We start from the raw sequence: 22,066 nt of genomic DNA on the forward strand, positions 1-22,066 counted from the left end.
ACTGCAAGACTCAGAACGGAATTTCTCAGGTCCAAGGGTGGGGCAGACTGGGGTCCCAATCCACACCCAGAAATGACACAAAGTCCAGGTAAGTCAGAGCCAAAGGCCAGGGTAGAGGCTGAAACCACTCACGATAAAGAGCGTTATAGAATCCCAGAAAGGACTTGGAGGCTCGCCTCATCCTTCTTTACAGATGAGAAGCTAAGGTGCAGAGGAGGGGACCCCACGGTCAGCATCTGAGCAAGGACCAAGCCAGGGTCTTAACCTTTCTCTACCAGTTGAATGAAGCCCATCTCAGAAGCACATATTTTGAGACAAAATACAACACATAGGATTTAAAAGGAAACCACCTATATTGAAATACAGCTCTCAGAACACAGAAACCAATTTTTGATAGATAGTATATGTCTTTATTCATGTTTTAAATATTAAAATCTAGCAGCAAATCTAAGTGCTATAATTTTGAAGTCGTGATGAGTATTAATGTTATTTGAGAGGCCAGCAGCAACTGTAACACGACAGGGAAATATCTGCAGTTTCTTTTGGTCACAATTTCTGCTTTGTTGCCTACATTCACAACTGAAGGAAATGGTAAATTTGAATGAGAGGTTAATGAGAAGGAGATGTGATTTCTCCCCTAAATCCCTCCACCACCCCTTCACGGAGTCTGTTAAGAAGGGCCCCCTGAACTATTAATACATAGACAGGCAAAACTAATCTATGCCATTAGCAGCCAGGAGAGTGGTTCCCTGGGCAAAGGAGGGTGTTTAGTGACTGGAGGGCAGCCTAAGTCTGAGAGACTGGGAGCATTTTCTCTCTTTTTCTGGGTGCTGGTTACCAGGTGTGTTCCGTTTGTGGAAATTCATCCATCTGTACACTTATGTGCACGTAACTGCGTGAATCCTTTGTTTAATACAAATTAAAAACACACCTTTACTGGAACAGACGTATGTGCAGGTGTCAGCTTGCACCCGCACAGGCGCACTCCCTCTCTCTCTCACACACAAACCTTGCCAGTGTGTACCAGTGAGCCTCTGCAGATCCATGGGCGTGCATGTGTCCCCACAACCCTTGCAGGCATATGGACACAGATGGATACAGTGAGACAGAGAACACTATTTTTAGGAAGTCAGTCTAAGCAAAAGAGGTGGCTTCCCAATTTATGGAACTGATTGCTCATAGCGGGGAGGGTTGCCCTGTAAGAAGCTGCTGTCATCCAGACTTTTTTTTTTTTTTTTTTTTTTAAATAAAAAGACAAATGAGTTTTATTGTTTCTGTAAAAATAATGCAAGCTCATTTTAAAGAATTCAAGCAGTGAAGACAAGTATAAAGAAAATAGTTTAAAATTAACCCAAATTTCCACAAGCTAAGAAAAAGAAGTCCTCACTCACATGCGTTGATGAGTGTTACGGATGTCTGTCTGTTCACACAAAGATGGAAGGGAGACAGGGAAATGCTTTTATAGAGTGGAAACCTACTCCCTCACTTGCTATTTTTAACAAAGATGTTCCTTTAACTTTACTTGAATGAAACAAGAAAAAGACATAGAGTGGCTCTTAACGTGAGAGTCCTGGGACCTCTGTCCTGCCTCCCTTCACAAATTTCAATCCACACTTCCTCAGGGACCAGAGGCGCCCTTGTGAGGTCTGAGTGTGTTGTGTTCGCTCACCGTTTACCTGTCTCTTGGCCAGGTGCCTGCTTCACAGCAATCCAGGGCTCAGGGCTGCGGCCCCAAAGTCCAGGCCCTTTGGCGGCCATGTGCAGGGGTTGGTATGGCAGCAGCTCGTTGGGGTCATCAGTGACGTGTTTTGCAGGAGTAAGATCAAGGCAAAGCTGACCCTCGCGAGGGAAAAGGATTTTGTTCTGGCAGAGATGTCCAACAGGTGTCCACCGTGCCCTCTTGAACGGGTGCCCACCATTCCCCGGTTTGATGTGGTCATTAGCGATGCAGCCTCCCGGCTTGGTGTCACAGTCAGGAGCTGTTCTGACCACATCCTGTTTTGGTGGGGCAGTTGGGACTGCATTCTTTTGCCTCGGTGTCATAGGCAGAGTGTGTTCACACCAGGTTCTGGATTGTTTGAGGCCACCAGGGGCCACATTCTCCCGGTTTGGCGTCACATGCATGTGCCGGCTGGATGTCCTCGCTGATGAGTGGTCACCGTTTTCCGGTTCTGCTGTCACTTGGGATCAGCATTCATTTGTTCTCATTTGGGAGGAGGGGAGCAAGGAGCAGTGTGAGGAGCCAGAGATACTCCATCAGCTCTTCCCTTTTTTTTTTTTTTTTTTTTTTGCAATATGATTCAATTTATTGCTAGAATTTTATTTGGTTATTACAAAATCTGTAAGCATGTATGTATTTTTAAAAGGGATGGGGGAGATGGAAGGCAGAGTTACCTAAAGTTCAAGTTACCTAAAGTGCCAGGCTAATTTTAACCTTTCCAAGGAAGGGAAATAGCTCAGATGGGCAAGGGAGGCGTTGCCCATTTTTTGAGCCAGATTGTTTCGGAAGGTTTCTGCACCCTGGGGATTTCCTTGGGAGCCTCTCCGAAGGGGCTCCACCACAGCTGTGTACACCAGGGCACCAACATCTGGATGACAACTCCAAGCTGAGAAATGTCTCAAGTGATGACAGCTAAGAAACCAAAAGATGCAAGTGTTTCCTCTTGTGTGGAATGGGACAAAAAGAAGGTGCTTGGATGACACAGTCACTCTTGCCTGCTTGAATTCAGACATGCTTGTTAGGAGGGGAAAGAGGAGGTGACCCTGCTGCCTGTCCACATGTGTGCCCCGTAGCCTGGGGGGCTTTGGGTTTACCCACGCCAGTGTTGCCCAGGTGTGCCTGTGGAGTTGTTGGCATCCTGGGGTCTGGAGCCTCTCTGCAGATGGTGTCCTTCCCTCCATCAGCACAGCCACCCCCAGGAGGTCTGCCCACCCTGCCCTCTGTCCCTGGGCATAGCATCAGGCCCATTGTCTGTGTCTTCCAGCTTCCCCGCAGGCAACGTGAGGAGAGCCTGTGCCCAGAAGCAGGATGAGAAGATGGCAAACTTCCTATTACCTCGGGGCACCAGCAGCTTCCGCAGGTTCACACGGGAGTCCCTGGCAGCCATCGAGAAGCGCATGGCGGAGAAGCAAGCCCGCGGCTCAACCACTTTGCAGGAGAGCCGAGAGGGGCTGCCTGAGGAGGAGGCTCCCCGGCCCCAGCTGGACCTGCAGGCCTCCAAAAAGCTGCCAGATCTCTATGGCAATCCACCCCGAGAGCTCATCGGAGAGCCCCTGGAGGACCTGGACCCCTTCTATAGCACCCAAAAGGTGACTACCACCCACCTCCAGCCCTGCCTACCCTTCTGTGCAACTCCCTTGTCAATGGAGCAGAGAGGAAAGAGGGCCTGGCCTCCATATGGGGCTCTGTTTAGGGGGGCTCACCAAGCTTTGGGGGAATGAGTCACTGGGGATTTATATTCCAATCACCTTAATTTTGGAATTCGGGAATAAAAGACAGGAATTATGCAGCCTGGGATGCTGGTTTGGTGTCATGAAGAAGAGAGGGTAGCCTCAGGGAAAACGTGCCTCCTGTGACTACCTTCTTTGGGAATTACCTGTGGTTAGATTTTCACCCCTGAAGGACTCCTCCCCGTTGTGTGGTGTGTGTGTGAATTGGAGTCAAGCCCTGAGTTCTGGCCTGCGTTTGGGCCCTGCCTGAGTTTGGGCCACAAAGCATAGCATGTGGTCCCTTCTCCCTACTGGGGACAGCATGTAGTCCCCACACCCATGAACTATGCATGGCTATGCTGACTGGCTCAGGCCACAGCCACAGCAGCAGTTTCCTGAGCTTTGAGGGCTGGCAACGGGACCAGGAAGACCAGTGGAAAATCTGAGAGGGGTGGAGAGGGCAGTGATCACTGGGGAATTTTTGGAGGAGGGTGGCGTGTGACATTCTGCCATTGTCCCTTCTGATCATAGGGAAGGGAAGTGGCTTTTGTCCACTAGGGCAGGGAGACTCAGGCTTCCTCCTAGCATGGCTCCGACCCAAGAGGTAACTGCCCCTGTCTGAATCCCCTGCCCTGGCCTCCCTCCTCCAGATCTCAGGCCCGTTTGTGCCCCAGCCCTGCACCCTACCACATACAGAACTCCTGCAGAGGCTTGGTCTCCAAGCTGCCCACGCCTCTGGGCCTTACTTCCAGAGGAAGGTGGATTTGAATTTGGGGGAGGTCTTTTTCCCAGAAGGCTGAGTACAAGGAAGACAGTGGCCAGGCACAGTACTGCAGTCAGCACCAGGCTGAGGAAGCTCGTGGGGGTCAGACAGGGCTGGTGTGGCCAGTGCAAGAATGTGACTGCAAGGGTGTGTGACTGTGGTTTAAGACCAAGCGCCTGGGGATGAATCTGGGGTGCATCTTTGGGTGTGCATGCGTGCATTGGATGTGTGAGTGGGTGTGTGTGTGAAGTAAAAGCCCACCCAGTCCACATAAACAGGTGGGGGAGGAGGCCTTGAACTTGGTCCTGCTCCCAAGCCCCCAGCTGAACTTTCCCTTGGTACAAGTGACTCCAGTGGAGTCCAGGCAAGGTTGGGGCCACAGCTGGGATCAGAGTGAGGCTGGAAGGTGGGCTTAGTCAAGGTGGGCGGGCCTAGGTCATGGTTGGTGAGAGATGGAAGTAGGAATTGGGGTTGGGGTTAAGGCCACAGCTGGTAGTAAGTCAAGGTTATGGGGAGAGGATGAGTGGCAGTTAGGCTGAAGTTAGCTGGGACAGGCAGGTCCATGGCAGGTGGACCCGACTGAGATTGAGGTCAAGACTGGGCTGGGCTTTTGGGGGCTGGTGGCAGCTGAGCATGTGAGGGGTCAGGGGCACCATCTCTTCTGGCCTTGGGTCTGGGAACGCTTGAACAGCAGCTCCAGGGATGATCCCGGCCTCTCACTTTCTGTTTCCACTTGCTGATCCCTGGCCACACTGCCTGCAGCCTCACAAGGCAATGGAGGCACCACAGCAGAACTTTTGGTCCTAATCTATCCGGTCAGCTTGTCTCTCCAGACCAGATTAGGTAGAACCTTGTCCCACCAGCTCATTCGGCAGGTCAGTGGACTCACTGCCTTGCCCATGGGTGGAGGTGAGGGAGGTCTCGGGGGAATGTCAGGTTGTGATGTTCCCCTAGACCTCTGTGAGGCCACAGAGCTGTGACCACCACACACCGGTGCAGGTGGGGAGGCACTGCTGTCCTCAAGGGCTGCTTGGGCACCTGATGTGCACATGTCTCAGCATTCAGCTCTCGTTGTCCGCTCCTGTGCCCCACTGTGCTGTGTAGAAAGGATCTTCCAGAAGCTCAGGGAGGGGTTGCACTGCTGTTCATGATCCCCTGGAGGGAGGCAGTAGGCTGTGTCCTGTGGGATGGGGCCGACATTTGTCCTGGACTCCAGGAGACAGGGTCCCAAGAAAAGCTCTCGGGGGACTGCTTCTGCATTTTCCTTTTCTCTTCTCCTCACCTGTAAGTCCTCCCTGCTGACCCAGCTTCCCTATCACATCCTCCCTCCCATTGGGCCTGGCGGGGACCCCACGCAGGGTGAGGAGGGGTCAGCTAAGGGAGAAGGGGAGGGAGGAGGCATCCCCAGGTCTGCTGAGCCTCTGCTGTGACAACAGCTGGGCAAGGACTGGAAAAGGTCACTTCTTTTTGTGACTATAATTTTGAAACTAAATCTCAACCAAACTGACATTCCCCTGAGACCTCCCTCACCTCCACCCGTGGGCAAGGCAGTGAGTCCACTGACCTGCCAAATGTGTTGGCAGCCTCCCCTCCCCGTCTCCTCCCTCAGTCCCTCTCCTCCTCCTCCCACCCCACCCCTCAGCCACAGTCCAAGGGCTCTGAGCCAAAAGCTGCCCCCAAAAGCCTTTCTACACAAGGGCCTAATGCTACTGTCTGTCCCCAGACTTTCATCGTACTGAATAAAGGCAAGACCATCTTCCGGTTCAGTGCCACCAACGCCTTGTATGTCCTCAGTCCCTTCCACCCCATCCGGAGAGCGGCTGTGAAGATTCTGGTTCACTCATATCCTTTGCAGTTAATACCTGCTGAGTACCCCCCGGGGGCCCACACTGGGGATGTGCACGGGGTGCTGCCCCCAGCCCACCTGCATTCTAGTTTAGGAGAGTGGTGCTGATTCCCTGCTGGTCCTAAGACAAACACATGGTCATGACCTGGGAGCTGGCTGGAAATGAAAAACCTCTGACCCTCCTCCAGACCTGCCAAGTCAGCATCTGCATTTGCATTTGATCCCCAGGGGATTCTTGGGCACGTGAAAGTTTGAGAAACCCTCTTCTGATTCTTCAGGAGAACATTCTAGAAGCTAAGCTACTGAGGATCCCAGAATAAATGGCTTCTGTCAGGCTCTGATATTGGCTCCAAATGTCCCTTCCCACCACACCCCCTTGGGCCATCCTTCTCCCCACCCACTTGCAGGGACCTTCGAGCAGGTCACCAGAACTCAGCCAAGGAAAACTCATTTCCCGATAAAGAGGCCTCCAGTTTATTCACATGTGGGCATCTTTCGAGGGCGGCAACACTTGCTTTTTGATTAGGCGTTGACAAAATGTTTGCAGTTTCAGAGTATCTCAAAGAACTCTGGTTAACATTAAATTATATAAACCACAGCTGAAAAAAGCTCCAGCCTGCAGAGGAGAGCCATTGGAGTGATGCAGCGTAATGAGGGACTTACCGGGCTTGGGCCTGAGAGGGGCATCATTTGGGCAGCACACGGCATGGGGCGCCAGCACCTAATCACTCTGTTCTCTGGACTTCAGAGAAGGGGCCCCATAGATGGAGCCTTCCAGGAGGGTGGTGCCAGCTGCAGAGTCAGAGGCATGAGTGTTTCACTGCGAGGACCTGGGCAGGCCTCCCTTTGGCCAGTGGCAACCAGGGTGAGTGCATGCATGCAGGTGGCCCTGCTGTTCATCTAAGTGACGCTGCTAGGCTCAGCAGTGCAACTGACTGTGGGTTTAGTGGGCTGGCCCCACAGAGCTCCCCAAGGTCCCCTTCAGCCCCCTCTCTGAATGGACTTCTTTGAGGCCAAGACAAAGACTTCACTCACTAACCTCCAGCCAAGGTAGGAGGCATCAGGATTACGGATACCTAGTGAGGGACTAAGTAACTGGGACTGAGGCTGGCAGGTCAGGAGCTTTTCCTGTCAGGGCAGGGATGGGGGTTGCTCCTCCTATGGCTCCACTTTCTTCCCACCTGTTCCCAGTGCCTGATCCTGACCCCAGGGGTTCATTGGAGGGGCATGCATAGCAAGTGGTGTCTGCATGCAGGTATGCAGTAAAATGCATGCTTGCTTCCAACCACTGTCTGCTCTCCTCCAGCCCACCCTTGCCTTCCTGGTGGGGTTCCTGAGACAACCCCACATGCAAACCATGGCTGTGGCATGAGCAAGGTGGGAGGCGGACACTGTGGAGAGGGACTGTGTGTCGCGGGCAGCCTGCCATTCACAGCTGCATCTTATTCTGTGGGGCAAGTGTGGGCAAGTGTGTAGATTTCGTCTTGATCCATCCTGAGTTCCCTGTAGGTGTCAGACTCTTTGCTGGACATGCTGGGGTATCGAGCCAAAGAAGACCCATCTGGGCCCTTGGCAATTGTATCGTCCCCTAAAAGTGATAAGGCAGCTTTGCAAATAGTTATCATTTCTGCCAGAGTGTGGTCACAGCCTGGTAAGAACAGAGCAGCAGGAGGAGGAAAAGCCAGCTTTTCTTGCTCTGAGCCTGCCTCCGGCCTCACTCCAGGGGCGTGGCCTCTCTAAAAGCATCCTCCAGCTCTCACCTGGGGCTTCTCCTCCAGGTGTCTAACCAACCCAGCCCTGTTTGGCAGCCACAGAAGCCCTCAGGGATGTAGCAGAAGCTCCAGAGCTCCTGCAAGGGGCTGAGCTGGGTCTTGAGGGAAATGAAAGGTCAGGGAGGCAGGTGGGCAAGGGAGGGAGTGGGGGGCCCTCGAGTGCCCAACCTGGCCAGAGTGTCCATTGAGCAATGGCTCTGAGGCTGTGAGGTGCTGCTTCCACCTGGAAAAACTGGCCCTGAGGGCTCGGAGTCAGCCTCCATCCCCCAGGACAGCTGCCCCAGGGAAGTGTCGAGCATCAGTGAGGACCTGTACTGGGTTCCCAGTGGCTGCCTTGACACTGCTGCTGCCTGGGGATGGGAGCACATTGCTGGACCTCGACGGCGCCACTTGGTGGGCTCAGTGGCACTGGGGGGAAGAAGAGGCCTAGATTTGTGGGGTTTGGGAGCAGCCCCTCTGCAACACTGTTGAGCCTTGACATTGAGTGTAGTGTGTGGACCAGTAGCATCAACTTCACCAGGATGTTGTAGGAGTGGCCAAATCTTGAGCCTCACCCGAGAACCTGTGTTTTAGCAAGGTCCCATGTGCATGCCACCCTAGGGCAGTTGCTTTCAAAAGCCAGTCTGAGGGCCACCTCAGTCTCACCTGGGAAGTTTGTAAAAATGCAAATTCTTAGCTCTTTCCAGACCAGAATTACCAGTGTGAGGCCTAGAAATCTATAAGCACTCCATGAAGTTTTTTTAAATTTGAGGTATACTACTTCATATACCATAAAATTTATCTTTTTTTTCTTTTTTTGGGAGGGGGGTACGGAGTCTCACTCTGCCACCCAGGCTGGAATGCAGTGGTGCAATCTCGGCTCACTGCAACCTCTGCCTCCCAGGTTCAAGCGATTCCCTGCTTCAGCCTCCCAAGTAGCTGGCATTACAGGCACTCGCCACCACACCTAGCTGATTTTTGTATTTTTAGTAAAGATGGGGTTTCACCATCTTGGCCAGGCTGGTCTTGAACTCCTGTCCTCATGATCCATCCGCCTTGGCCTCCCAAAGTGCTGGGATTACAGCCATGAGCCACTGCACCCAGCCAAAATGTACCACTTATAAGTGCACAGTTCAGTGGTTTTTAGTATATTCATAAGGTTGTGCAACCATCACCATTATCTCCTTCCAGAACATTTGCATCACCCCAGAAGAAATTCCACACCCCTTATCAGTCACTATGCATTTCTAAAGAACATCAGATCTCATGTTTTGAATGGTGAGCTTTTGCTCTGCTTAAATTTTTATACTCATTCAAACATCTACTAAGTTCTATATGTGCAAAGTTCTGTGCTACGCCCTTTGGGAAGGGTAAGTGGGGCAAAGACAAACTTAAAAGTGGACAGGAATGCAGCCTGGTGAGAAAACCTGCTCACTCATGACAATCCAGGAGCTCACAGACTATAGCAAGTGTGCGGTGATTCCGCTTGGCCTTGTTCTTGGTTCCATGCTTGCAGTGTGTCTCTGGGAAGTTACCAAAAAGTAAATATGGGCATGTGGAATGATTTTTTGTATGTATTTTTGTTATAATCCTGCAGAATGTGTTCCTGCTGGGGTTAAATAAAAGAAACCAACTGAACTCCATATCCTACCGCAGTCACATTCAGAGAGGCCTCACACACACACACCAAGAAGCATTTTGCCTTCCTGGTTGTACAGGATCTGTGTACAAAATCCTCCCACGTTCCTCTGTCAGATTCAAATGGGCAATCAAACCACATGTCCGTGTGTGTATGTGTGTGCGCATATTGATTTAATAGCACAAATACATGAAAACACCCCTCCACAGTTAATTACCTTTTCTTTGGGAGTTTTTTGTTGTTGTTGTTGTTGTTTTAACTCCCTGGGATCTGAAGACTTAGGCAGCCCAAGTGTCAGGCATTCCCCACAACTCAGGCAGTCCTTGCTGGCATTTTAATCACGAGCCTCGGAGTGGGTGTCTGGGGACAATGACATGACAAGATTGAAGATGTTCAGCTGAGCATAGACCTGGAGAGCTGGCCTTTGCCTCAGCCCACACAAGGGACCAGCTCAATCATCAGCCTGAAATTACGAGGCAGTGCAAACAGGTGTGCCCCGGCCAGGAGTTCAATTGACTCATCTCTCTGGTGTTGGCTACATGCTGGGCGCCATGGGGGACCTGGGTATGCTTTAGGCAGAGTCATATGGACCGGGGGCTCAGTCTAGGAAGGAAGAGATCTCATACATGCAGAAGAAGGACTGACAGTTGTGCAAGTGCTGTCCTCAAGGCCATGGGAACCAGGCAAGGATTTTGAGCAGTGAAGTGGCAGAGAGACAAGAGCTTGCTACACGTCACCTTAAGCCATTGCTGTGTCTGGAAAAGATAAAACCCAGGTAGATAGCTCCTGTCATTGCCCACCATGGGACCCAGGTCCTGACTGGTGGGATTCAGAGGGCTGTGTGCCCTGGCTCTTCCCTGAATCTGGGTGTTCAAGTTCTCACTCACCTCTGTCTGGGTCCAGCCAAGTCCTATAGTACAAGGCAGCCTGTTCACACCACTGCTCCCTGCAGTGGGGCCTGTTCCCCACTCTAAGGAGAGCTGTGAGTGGTCCCCCTAGAGGGACTTGGCTCTATCGAGAGGAGTCCACCACCCAGCCTTCAGCCCACGCTGCTTCACCATGACCAACTGGGCTGACTGGTTGCCGGAGCAACCCTGGCCAGCCTTGGTGCTTATCTAAACGCCTCCTCCAGGAAGCTTTCCTGCCCAGCCCAGCCAGAGGCATGTCTGGTTTTTTCATAATATCCCATGTCAGAGCGTTTTGGGGACATGGCTCCATTGCCCCCCTGGCTCCCACTCAGAGCCAGATACACGTGCTCAGGTGGGATTTCCTCTTACAAATAACAAATAATTTCCTCCTTCCTGTATGGTAGTCTCCCCACATTCGACGGTGCTCTTTACCTCGTTTGGTTTTCATACCGCCCCATGGGTGGCAGAGGCCAGGCGTGGAATAGCTTACCTGCTTGGCACGTGAGGGCCAGAAGCAGCGTGACTCATGCAGGCCCTGCAGTCTGGAGGCAGGAGAGTGGACCAGGTGGCCTTGAATGTTATCTTGCAGAGGTGGTGCAGCATGGGGCCTCAGAGTGGGGCCCAGATCAGGAGAGCCAGGGTGCGGGCTGGCTCAGCCATTGATCAGCTTGGTACCGGGAGTACTTTCCTAGGACTGCTGTAACAAATTACCACCAACGCAATGGCTTAAAGCAACGCAAATTTATCATCTTGCAACTTTGGAAGTCAGAGGTCCAAAATGGTTCTTACTGGACTAAACTCAAGGTGTTGGCAGGGCTGCACTCCTGTTGGAGGCTCTAGGGGAGAATGTGTTTCTGAGGCTTTTCCAGCCTCTGGAGGCTGCACCGGATTCTTGGTCTATGGTCCCCTTTCATCATCAAGCCAGGAATGGCCGGCTGAGTTTCATGTCACAAAGCTCTGCCTCTCCCTCTTCCGCTTAAAAGGACCCCTGTGATTACACTGAGTCTACCTGGATAAGCCAGAATGATCTCCCCACCTCAGGATCCTTAATTTAGGGCCAGGAGCAGTGGCTGATACTTGTAATCTCAGCACTTTGGGTGGCCGAGGTGGGAGGATTGCTTGAGCCCAGGAGTTCAAGACCAGCGTAAGCAATGTGGTAAGACGTTGTGTCTACAAAAAAAAAAAAAAAAAAAAAAATTAAAAATTAGCTGGCTATGGTAGTGCGCATCTGTAGTCCTAGCTACTCAGGAGGCTGAGGCGGGAGGATCTCTTGAGCCTAAGAGTTCAAGGCTGTGGTAAGCTATGATAATACCATTGCACTCCAGCCCCAGTGACAGAGCTAGACCCTGTCTCGTGGAGGCCATGGGAGATCCTTAATTTAATGACATCTGCACAGTCTCATTTTGTCCTACAAATTAGCATATTCACAGTTTCCGGGGATTCATCCATGGCTACCTTGGGGATGGTGGGGGCGTTATTCTGCCTACCACAGTGACGTTCAATTTAACCTCTTTGTGCCTCAGTCTTCTCATCACCTAAAATGGAAACAAAGTCTGCACCACATATTGTTGTTGGGAAAATTGAATTAGCTGATGGACACGGAGAGCAAATTCTGGTACCTAGGAAGGGCTCAATAAATATTCACTCTTGATATCATTGCTTGCATATTTTAGGAGTCACCTGGACTCCTCAGTAGACGCTTAGCAGTAGATCCGTGGGGATGAATAAAGGCTGGTTGGGGGGCTTGTTAACCATCTGCCCAGTGAGGAAAGCCTTGGCACATAGCCCGCGTGTGGGCAGTATGTGTTTGTGTGTGTGTGTGTGTGTGTGTGTAAGGGAGAAAGCGTACTGATACTGAGATGATTATCTGATCCTACCTTGAAAGCTGGAGAGGGATATAAGCCTGGCCCTGGAGACCCTCACACAGACAGAGGACTGGGCAGATACCAAACTGATGGAGAGACCCCAGGGCCTGAAGTGATGCCTTCTGGTCAGGGAGAAATCAAGTCTTCCTGGAACCATGGCATTGGAGCCCAGCAGTCCTGTTGGCTCAGTCCTCGTTTGACTAAGGGAGATTCCCAAAGCCTAATTCCCTCTCGTCCCAGATGAGAAATTAGGTAATTATAAACTGGAGGCTGGTTTGAGATGCTGATTTCCTGATTGCCTGACTCCCTAGAAGAGGACTGGCAGCATGGAGGGCATCTGCCTGGTTCGATTCCTGAGAGGCCCTTCCCACTGTCCCCAGCTGGGGCAGGCGGCACCGCAGCCTGGCCTGGTCTGTGGTCTGACTGCACTGGCCTCCCTGTCGGGTGAGGTGGAGCTATGCTAGGGAGGAAAGAGGCAGTCCCTGGAGCTCAATTACTGCAGCTCCTGGGCGGCCTGAGGGAATCACCAGTTTGGCAGCTGTGCACACGGGGCTGAGGCCAGGCGTGGTGTTGAGTGCTTGGGGGCTGGGGAGGGATTTGTGAGAGAAGCACAGCGTCCCTGCTCTAGGCCAGGCCCCAAGGGGTGGTGAAGCCCACAGGAGGCCCAGAGTCTGCCCCTTTGTTCCTCTGCAGGCCTTGCAGAAGTGAGGCAGAGGTGGAGGAGGGTGGTCAGAGCTTTGTCTAGCCTGAAGCAGCAGCTAGGAATTGTAGCCAGAGTCAGGGTCAGAGAAGGCCTGGGCAGTGCAGTTCAAGGCAAGAGCCCACAAGTAGACCTGAAGCACAGCTCTGGCATTGGAAGCACTCCCTTGTGATGGGAGACAGATGGACATTGCCGTTCCGTGAGCCACCATGGCTAAAAGAGGGGTGCCCGAAGCCCGCAGGGCACAGAGGTAGCACCGTGTTACCAGAAAGGCAGGACAGGCTGCTGGGAAGTTGGGTGGGGTCCTGCTGAGGGGTCCTGCAGGGTGAGAAGGAGATTCCCAGGTGGAGCAGAGGGCTAGCTTGAAGAGTAGGTACACAGGCAGGAAGCAGCCAGAGGAACGGTCCCCTGCCTCCCCAGGGGTAGCAGGCCCTGGCCAGGTGTGCAGTTGGTTGGCAGCAGAGCATTCTGAGAGAACTTCTAGAGAAAGCCTGGCCTGGGCTACTCCCCTAGAAGTGGGGGAGGGAACTCAGAGCCCTGCCACTCTGGCCTTGCCCTCCCCTGCGGAGCAATTTATAAATGCCCATTTCTCTCCTATGTGACTGAGGACAGGGCCCCTCGCCTGACTGCGGTTAAAAGCCTTTGAGGTCTGGGGCCCACCTTTCCTGCCTTCCCTCCACAAAAGACCCTACCAGCAGTGTGGTTTCAGGTCTCTGGTGCCTATTAGGTGTCATGGAGCAGGCCGGGGGCCAGCTGCCTGTGCCAGGGAAGGGACAGAGACCAGCCTGGGTGGAGGGGGATTGGCATGGACTGGTCACAGCCCCAATGTGTCTCCTTGGAGACCCTGTTTATTGCCGTGGTAGCACTGTCCTGGCAGTGATGACTCCCAGGGGCAGGACCCCCCAGCGGTGGTGGCGTGGTCGGCCTGCGCTGCTCGGCTTTCCTTGACCCCACACACGCTCTTCAGCATGCTCATCATGTGTACCATCCTCACCAACTGCGTGTTCATGGCCCAGCACGACCCTCCACCCTGGACCAAGTATGTCGAGTGAGTAAATCTTCAGGGCGTCTTCTCCACGTGGCCCTCTCTCTTCCTTTCCATTCCATGCCATGGCTCCTGAAACTGCCCCAGAAGGGGGCTGTGTCCAGGCCCAGGAACTTACCCGTGGTGGTGGGGCAGCCCTTGGCTCAGCTTCTACCCTCTTTTGCCTTTCCCAATCCTGCCAACTTCTGGCATTAATTTGAGTCATGCCTTCTAGGGAGGAAGCTCTCCAGATTGGCAAAGCAGGGAGTTTCTCCCTGTTCTGCCTAAAGAGGAATGATGACATTGGAAAAGGCTCTGAAATAATAATAATTTATTGAGCATTTTGTACACGCCAGGCACTGTCATAAGAACAATAAGCATCATCTCCTTTAATCCTCATGGCCACCCAGTAGGGTGGGTGCAGCCACCTTCCCCATTCCACAGATAAGACTAAGAATTAGAGAAATAGCTGGCCTGATGTCATGCAGCTAGGAAGTGGACAGCTAGGAGGTGCCCCAGAGCTATCCCCACTTCAGTAACACAGTCTGCTGCCTTTTTTCCCAAGTCCTGCCTCCTATAACCATTTGCACAGTTCCAGAAACTGCTTCTGGTCTTTTCTTCCCAAACAAAAGTACCTTGCCTGGAAGTTCTAAGCGGATTTGATAGGCGCTTACTGCATTTGCCTGCAGTTTTCAGGAGACCAGCAGAATGCTGGGGCAGCCTCTCTTCCCAAAGCAGCCTGCCTGGTTGTTCGCCACGTTCGCATAGATCCTAGCAGTGCTCTCAGCTGGTACGTGCAACTGCTCTGAATCCTGGGATGCAGTCTTATCCCGCTTCAGCCCTGGGGGCCCCAGTCCTAGCATCCAGGCATTTTGGATTCTTCAGGCTGCCCTAGGCAGAGAGAACAGCACCCCAACTCCCACCAGCCCCATGCAGGTGATAACATCACCCTTCAAGCCCAAGGTGGACAGCTGGACCCACCTACCCTGTAAGCAGTTGAGGATTGACTGGGCCCATTGCTAGCTGCTGAGGACCCACAAACAGAGGTGAGGGTCCATGTATATGTCCTATAGCACAGACCCTGTGGCCACTGTATGCCTGTTAGACGCACAGCCCCCCAGGGCTAGGGTAAGGAGATTGGGAGGAGGTCTTCTTCCACTAAGACAACTGAGAGAGAACACAGAGAGTTCGGATGGACACATGGCAGTTACACAATAATATGGAATAAACAAATTGGACGATGGATTCATTAGCCAGATGTTTAGAGCAAAGCTCCATCCCCAACTCCAGCTCTACCATGGGGGCATTGTAGAGAGCCCCGTTTGATGGGCCCCTGCTGAAGGGAGCTGTGTGGGCTCGCACCATGTAGGGAACCTGGAGAGCCTGGCCTGCTCAGGCCTCCCTGAGAACCCCGTCGGCCTCTCCTGCCCAGGTACACCTTCACCGCCATTTACACCTTTGAGTCTCTGGTCAAGATTCTGGCTCGAGGCTTCTGCCTGCATGCGTTCACCTTCCTTCGGGACCCATGGAACTGGCTGGACTTCAGTGTGATTGTCATGGCGTAAGTATCTCGTTTGCTATGCTGTGCTATGCCATGCAGGCCACACTAGGGTGAGGTGTGCACACCCCAGGTCCCGGACCACCCCTCTCTTTCTGGCTTCCTCCCTGCAGTCCACATGCAGCTCTGTACACAGGCTGGAGGAAGGTAGGGTGGAGGCCCTCAGCTCATCCTGGTGGGGAGAGATGGCTCAGGCGGGCCTTGGCGGTCAGGCCTACTGGCTCACCTGGGGCTCCACAGCAGCCCTGGGCTCCAGGGACACCATTAAGATTCTGGTTTTGCATCCTCTGCCCTTTCCACCAAGAGAAAACAATATTTCAATCCCTGGCCCACTGCACATGGTGACCTGGATTTCAAGATGATTAAGAATGAAATTGCAGTCAAGAGAAGGAGCCTGGAGAAGTGACTAAGCATCCCCAGGAACTCGCACCAGGCACACCAGCACATCAGCTTGCTCCATCCAGAGACTGAATGCGTGGCACATTTTAAAGCACCCGGCCACTGACACAATACAGTGGATCCTCACACCAGCCAGAGAAGTAGGGTACATGGGGATGGCTTAGCCCATTTTGTGGGTGAGAAAACTGATGCCGAGAACACAGGGAGCCTGCCAGAAAGTGAATGTGACCCCAGGCCTGCCGCAGCCCAGGCCGAGGCCCCGCCTCTTTGCCTAGGAGAAACTCTTGCTGAGGGGTCAGTGTTGAGGCTGCACTCCACCGTGGAAGTGTCAGGGAACAGATGCTGGGTTCTGATGGGACATCTGCAGAAGTCGTGATCAGAGGCTCAGCCATCAAAGCCTTTTTGAAGGCTGAGTGCAGTGGCGCACGCCTGTAATTCCAGCACTTTGGGAGGCCGAGGTGAGCAGATTACTTGAGCTCAAGACTAGCCTGGGCAACATAGCAAGACTCCAGGTCTATGAAAAACACAAGAATTAGCAGGGCATTGTGGCGCATACCTGCAGTCTCAGCTACTCGGAAGGCTGAAGCGAGAGAGGATCACTTGAGCCTGTGAAGTCAAGGATGCAGTGAGCTGTGATCACATCACTGCACTCCAGCCTGGGCAACAGAGCAAGACTGTCTCAAGAAAAGAGAAAAAAGAAAAAAGCCTTTCTGAAGCAGAGGACCTAGTGTGTGCAGGGTTGAGCACTGCACCTCAGCAAGGAGCAGAGCTGGTGAGTCTCATACTCCCTGCCCTTGCAAACCTTCAGTTTCCCAAGATGTGAAAGGATAGTGTTGGGTGCTGTGGTATCAGAAGCTCAGTTCAGCTCTCACTTTCTAGGATGCTTGGAATGCCTGAATCTTCCTGTTGAAGACAGCCTTTAACCCCAGGCGTGAACAGCCCTGAGCTCAGCCATGCTGTCAGGGAGAGAGGACAAAGAGGGAAGCTATACCCTGGTGAATGGGGTACTTTCAAACTAGATGGAGAACCTGGTGGTGGGAAAATGCATCAGAATCTTTGTTTCTAGGTATACTATTTGTGAGCCAACTCTAGGCCTCCATTTTACAAGTGGGAAAACTGGCTCTGAGAGACAATATCACTTGCCCCAAACCCAGTATGGATTTAGGCCTGGGTGGAGTTGAGCGAGCAAGGAAAGAGTGACGGGAGATGAAGTTGCAGAGTAGTGGGATGGAGGACAGATTGTGGTAAAAGCCAGGTGTGATGGGAGTCACTGGGGTGTAAGAACAGGCAGAGCTGTGGCCTGCTTTACATTCTGTAGAGACTTCCCTGGCTATGGTGTGGGCCACAGACTGGAGAAGGTAGAGACAGATGGAGTAGTTAGGAGGCTATATTTTGGTAGCCAGGAGAGAGAAGATAGTGACTGGAACCAAGGACCAAGTGGAGAAGGGGAGCACCTGGTCAGATTCTGGACATATTTTGCAGGTAGGGCTGACGGGAGGCCCCCAAGGTGGTTTTTGGTTTGAGCAGCTGCTGGGTGGACGGTGTTCCCATTGGTTGAAATGGAAAAATTGGAGAGAGTGGCACTGGCTGAAGTAGGAAGAGAATCAAAAATCCAGTTAGGGATGTATGACATTTGAAGGCACCCAGGGTGAGATATTGAGTAGGCAACTGGATATTCCAGTATAGGGTTCAAGAAAGAGGTCTAAGGTGGAGGTATAAATTTAGAAACCGTGGGGATACAGATGGTGTTTACAGCCAGGAGACCCGATGAGATCACCTAGGCATGAGTATAACCTGTAGCCTGGATGTACTATGGGACGCTCCAACATCTGGAGGCCAAGAGAGAAGACTGGGCAGAGGCAAATCAGAAGAGGGTAATGTCTAGGAAGGAATGTGATTCCAATGGAAACCTGCCACCAGGAGGTTGGGGAAGGTGATGACTAAGAATGGACTATAGGATTTCACAGTGGGAAGGTCACTGGTGCCCTTGACAAGAGGGATTCCAGTGGAGAAAAAGGACATGCACCTGGTTAAGGAGGGTTCGAGAGAGAGTGGGAGGAGAGGAGGTGTGACAAGTAGAGACATCTGTTTTGTGGGGATTGCTATAAAATGGGACCAAAAATGGTGTGGTGGTCCGTGTGGAATGTGGGTCAATCAAGGGAGGGCTTTTAAAGAAGGGGGGTATCTTTGCAGGCTGGTGAAAATGATCCAGTAGAGAGGGGTTGCTAGATGATGTAGATGAGCAAGGGGATTGCAGGAGCAAAGCCCTTGAGCTGGCCCAAGAGGGTGTGAATCCAGTGCCAAGGGGGAGCGTCAACCTGAAGAGCGGGGAAGGCAGAATTTCAGGTGGAGATGGAGGTAGATTGATAGAGTTGATGATGAAAGAGAAAGGAATTTCTCTTCTGATTGCTTCTATTTTCTCAGTGAAATAAGAAGCTGGATCATCAGCTGAGAACAGAGTGGGGAGGCACATCTGAGGTTTCAGAGAGAGGGAGAACTTTTCATGTCAGAGCCGAGGAGGTTGCACTGACTTGGGAATGGAGTAAGATTGCCAGGCTGGGCCCTGGGGTGCCCTGTGGGTGGGAAGCAGTAATCTACGGGGTCCTGAGGCTGGGTGTCACAGGAAGGAAGGTGGCTTCGGGCAGGAGAGGATATAGCGTCTGCCTGAGCCTTTCCTAGCTCCCCAGCCTGGAGCCTGGGCAAGACAATGTCACCACAGAGGCAGCCCCATATCCCAGGAAGTCATTGCCCTGGCCCAAGCTTTGGCTCAAGCTGTGTCTCTGGGAGATGCCCTGAGCGACCTCAGGCCCTCAACCAGTCCTTCTGCCCTGTCTCCTGGGAGAATCCTGGTTTCATTCCCAAACCACTTCTTCCACTGGGAGTCACAAAGCAGGTGTGCCTTCCTCGCCAAAACCTGCTTGCCTTCGCTGTGTGCCAGGGCCAGGGCTGACAAGGCAGAACTCAGCCTCAGAAGCTCAGACACTCTCCATGTTTCCAAGCACCTCACAGAAATGGCACATCCACTTCCCAAAGGGCTGTGTTACCTATTGGCACATCAGCTGTTGGGCCCTTGGCTGGCCTGGCCTGGCAGCTTCGATTGACGGAGATTCTGGCTTGTGAAAACCAGTTAATTACTGCGTTTGAAATGCATTCTCTTAGAGATACAATGGTTCAGCAACAAGGGACTCTAGGATAATCAAAGGAGACTTGAGTGAAGGGAAACATTCCATTCAGTGAAATCCTCCATCTGACCTCCATTACACAGATGGAGAAACTGAGGCTCAGAGAACCTCACACTTGTCCAAAGTTATAGACTGAATCAGAAGCAATGCTGAGACTTAAACCAAGTCTCTCAACTCCAAACCATGGGATGGATGGGAGAGGCATGCCGAGTCTGATGTTTCTGTTGGGGTGATCCTCCACCCCACTGATTTAGAGGCTGTGGGAGGGTCTGGGGCAGGGTGCTGGGAAGCCTGCCAGGCTCAGCTTGCAGCCCTCCAGCCAGAGCTCTTCCTGTGGCCCCACTCACAGAAGGGCATTACCTGCTAGTTAGCACAGCCTCCCACCTTCTGGGGTTGTTATGGAAACCAAACCTGGAGGGGAAGGGAGGAGGGCAGAGAGGAGGGTGGCAATTCCTGCAGTCACTAACGGCGTGGGCTTCACCATCTCAAGATAAGGGTGGGCAGGAAGAAGGCTTCCCTGCGCTGGGGCTGGTGATGGGATAGGATTCTCACCCACCACCCTTTGCTCTTTCTGCCCCTGTCTGTTGTCCAGCTGTCTGCCCCTGGCCAGCAGCTTAGCCATCACTGAAGGAGCAGACTGGCTTGGAGGAGAGTTTTGCCAGCCTGAGAGGGGCAATGCTCTGTCTCCTCACGTGACCCCACACTTGCCACCTCTGCAACTGGCCCTGTGTCATACCAAGCATTCCTCCTACCCTGCCACACTCAGAGGACCCAAAAGAGGCCTCGGTGGGATCTGGGTGGAATAAGAGAGGCAATAGCCCACCATGTCACCAACATGGTCCCAGACATTCCACACCCTTACCCTGCAAGTCCTCTTTTAAGACTTCCTCTAACTCATGATTGCTCTCCCAGACAGACACACGGCCACCAGCTGCACTCCTATTTCCAGCCACTCAGCTGGCTTTGCAAGCCTGCCAGGAGCACAGATATGGTCCTCCCTTATTCTGTCACTAAGCTGTCCTTGTCACCTTGGGACACCAGCTGCCTAGAAGGCAGACAATGAATGGAGGCCAAGCACTGTCTGTGCTGGGGACACTGTGCTGGGGGCAGGTTCCACCCCAGGACAGGCAAAGATAGGCAGAATCTAAGCTAGAGATAGGCAGAGTTTTCAATGGAGACACCAGGGGACAGACTGGGTCTGTAAGGGACAGGAGGGAAGCAAGGACGGTTGGTTCCCTCTCTGACCTGCACAGTATTCCACTCACTCCCTGTAATTAGAAGAGACAGCCTTGAAACCAGTATCCTGGGCAAGGGGAGCTGCTGTCCCCAGGCACAGTTGGTAGAACAGCAACAGTTGGTAGAACAAAAAAGGGGCCCAGAGCCTCCAGCAGGCCAGAGCCGTGGTTTCCATGGGATGGCAATGTCAGCAATATCCCAGGTTCAACTAGAAAATCCTGTGGCAGCACCATGTCTGGAGAGAGACCGAGAGAAGAATGTGGGACAGAGGCCTTAGGGTCTGAGCCATCATGGAGAATGGAATAGCTCTCAGAAGTTGAGAGGGACCTTGGATCAAATTAGCAGGTGTATGTGGGCCAAAACAAGCACGGTGACTTCTGCTCCCCAGCAGACGATGGGACTGCATCTGACTGCCACACTGGAGAAAGATGTACATGCTGAAGTGAATACAGGAGATGGAATGGAAACCACACCACAGAAAGGGTCTGGTGTCGCCAGAGGAAAGCAAGCTTTGGCAATGTGTCTGCTGACATCATCTGTGTAGGGCTTTGTGAGTAAGGAAAGATCAGCGTGGTGCACAGGGCCATGTGAAGATGGAGGGCTCCTCCAGTGGACATAGAGAAATCTGCTGTCAACCCAGTGTCAGTTAGAGCTGGACCTGTGGACCCCAGGGCATTAAGCCCCTTGACTCAGCTGGCCAAGTTCTTTCCTGTAGATATTCAAAGCCTGAAGGGGAATTGGGAAGCTGGGAGCAGACTGGAAGGGCCTGGAGGTCCAGACTGCCCAGCAGAGTGAGTCTGGCAACAGTGCCAGCCCACCCTTGCACTCACCCAGAGCCACAGGGCTGACGTCCTATGTCTGACATCACTCAGACACCTGCGTCGACGCACTTGGTTAAACATCAGACATCCCGAGTCCAGTGTCCTTTGTTAAACACCAGACACCTTCGGTTAAATGTCACACACCCTGGATGCAAAGCCTTTGATTAAATGTCACAAGTCACTTGCCACTGTCCCGATGGCCTTGGTTACACACTGTCCATGGTCCTCGTGGTCATGTGGCCCATCTACTGCATGTTCTCATGCTCTGCTTGGGCAGGTCCCTGCCCGCCAGCAACCACCTTCTTTCTCCTGTCCCTGTGGAGGCCACGGATCAGCAACTGTCCAAGGGGGCCAGGAGGCCCAGGAGGGGGCCCACAGCCGCTCACCCTGTTGAGCCTCGCTCGGACCCAAGTAGGACAGACCCCAGGAAGGGCATCTTGCCTCTGGAGGCCAGTCCTCCGGTGGAGACCCAGAGCCATCCCTGGAAGATACCAAGGGTCTGGGGGTGGGACCGGTAGACTTGTTGGGAAGGCACTCCACTGCCTTGGGGCCCCTCATCCTGCGCTTTTCTCTTCTTGGGTTGCTCCTTGCCTGTGAGTAGTTGAAGAACTCAGGCAACCTCTCTTCCCATCTTCCAGCGCCTCTGTCTTGGGAACTCTGTTTTTTCCAATGAGTATCCAGGCCACCTCCGCCTCGTGGCTTCAAGGACTACTGAGCCAGGCACAAGCTGATCCACAGATGGAGGTTCCACAGAAGATGTAGACCAAAACTAGGACCAGAAAAGCACTTGCTTCCTGTATCACCTGACCTGAGCCTCTTGGAAAACAGGCTTCTCTCTTCACTCTGATGTGTCCCCAGCCCCAGACCCCACATGTGGCTTCGTGTCATGGATCCCAGTGGTGTGGAGAGAGTGGCAAAGTGGTTGCCTCCTAGCACCGGTTATCC

The 22,066-nt window shown here is 52.7% G+C and overlaps 1 protein-coding gene across 3 annotated transcripts in view; it reads left to right on the forward strand.

The window, feature by feature from the left end:
- Window positions 1-22,066, forward strand: part of SCN5A (sodium voltage-gated channel alpha subunit 5) — a 100,300-nt gene that overhangs the window by 13,214 nt on the left and 65,020 nt on the right. For 2 of the 3 annotated variants that reach the window (XM_073023352.1, XM_073023353.1), the window contains exons 1-2: window positions 13,767-13,949; window positions 15,358-15,486. In XM_073023352.1, coding sequence (XP_072879453.1) covers window positions 13,870-13,949; window positions 15,358-15,486 — 209 coding nt within the window. In that variant the 5' untranslated portion in view covers window positions 13,767-13,869. Of the gene's footprint in view, window positions 1-2,984; window positions 3,310-5,915; window positions 6,035-13,766; window positions 13,950-15,357; window positions 15,487-22,066 lie in introns of those variants that run through there. The other variant, XM_073023354.1, reaches the window with a different exon arrangement.

Source organism: Chlorocebus sabaeus, chromosome 15 (genome assembly GCF_047675955.1).
Source record: "Chlorocebus sabaeus isolate Y175 chromosome 15, mChlSab1.0.hap1, whole genome shotgun sequence".
NCBI classification, from domain to species: Eukaryota; Metazoa; Chordata; class Mammalia; order Primates; family Cercopithecidae; genus Chlorocebus; species Chlorocebus sabaeus.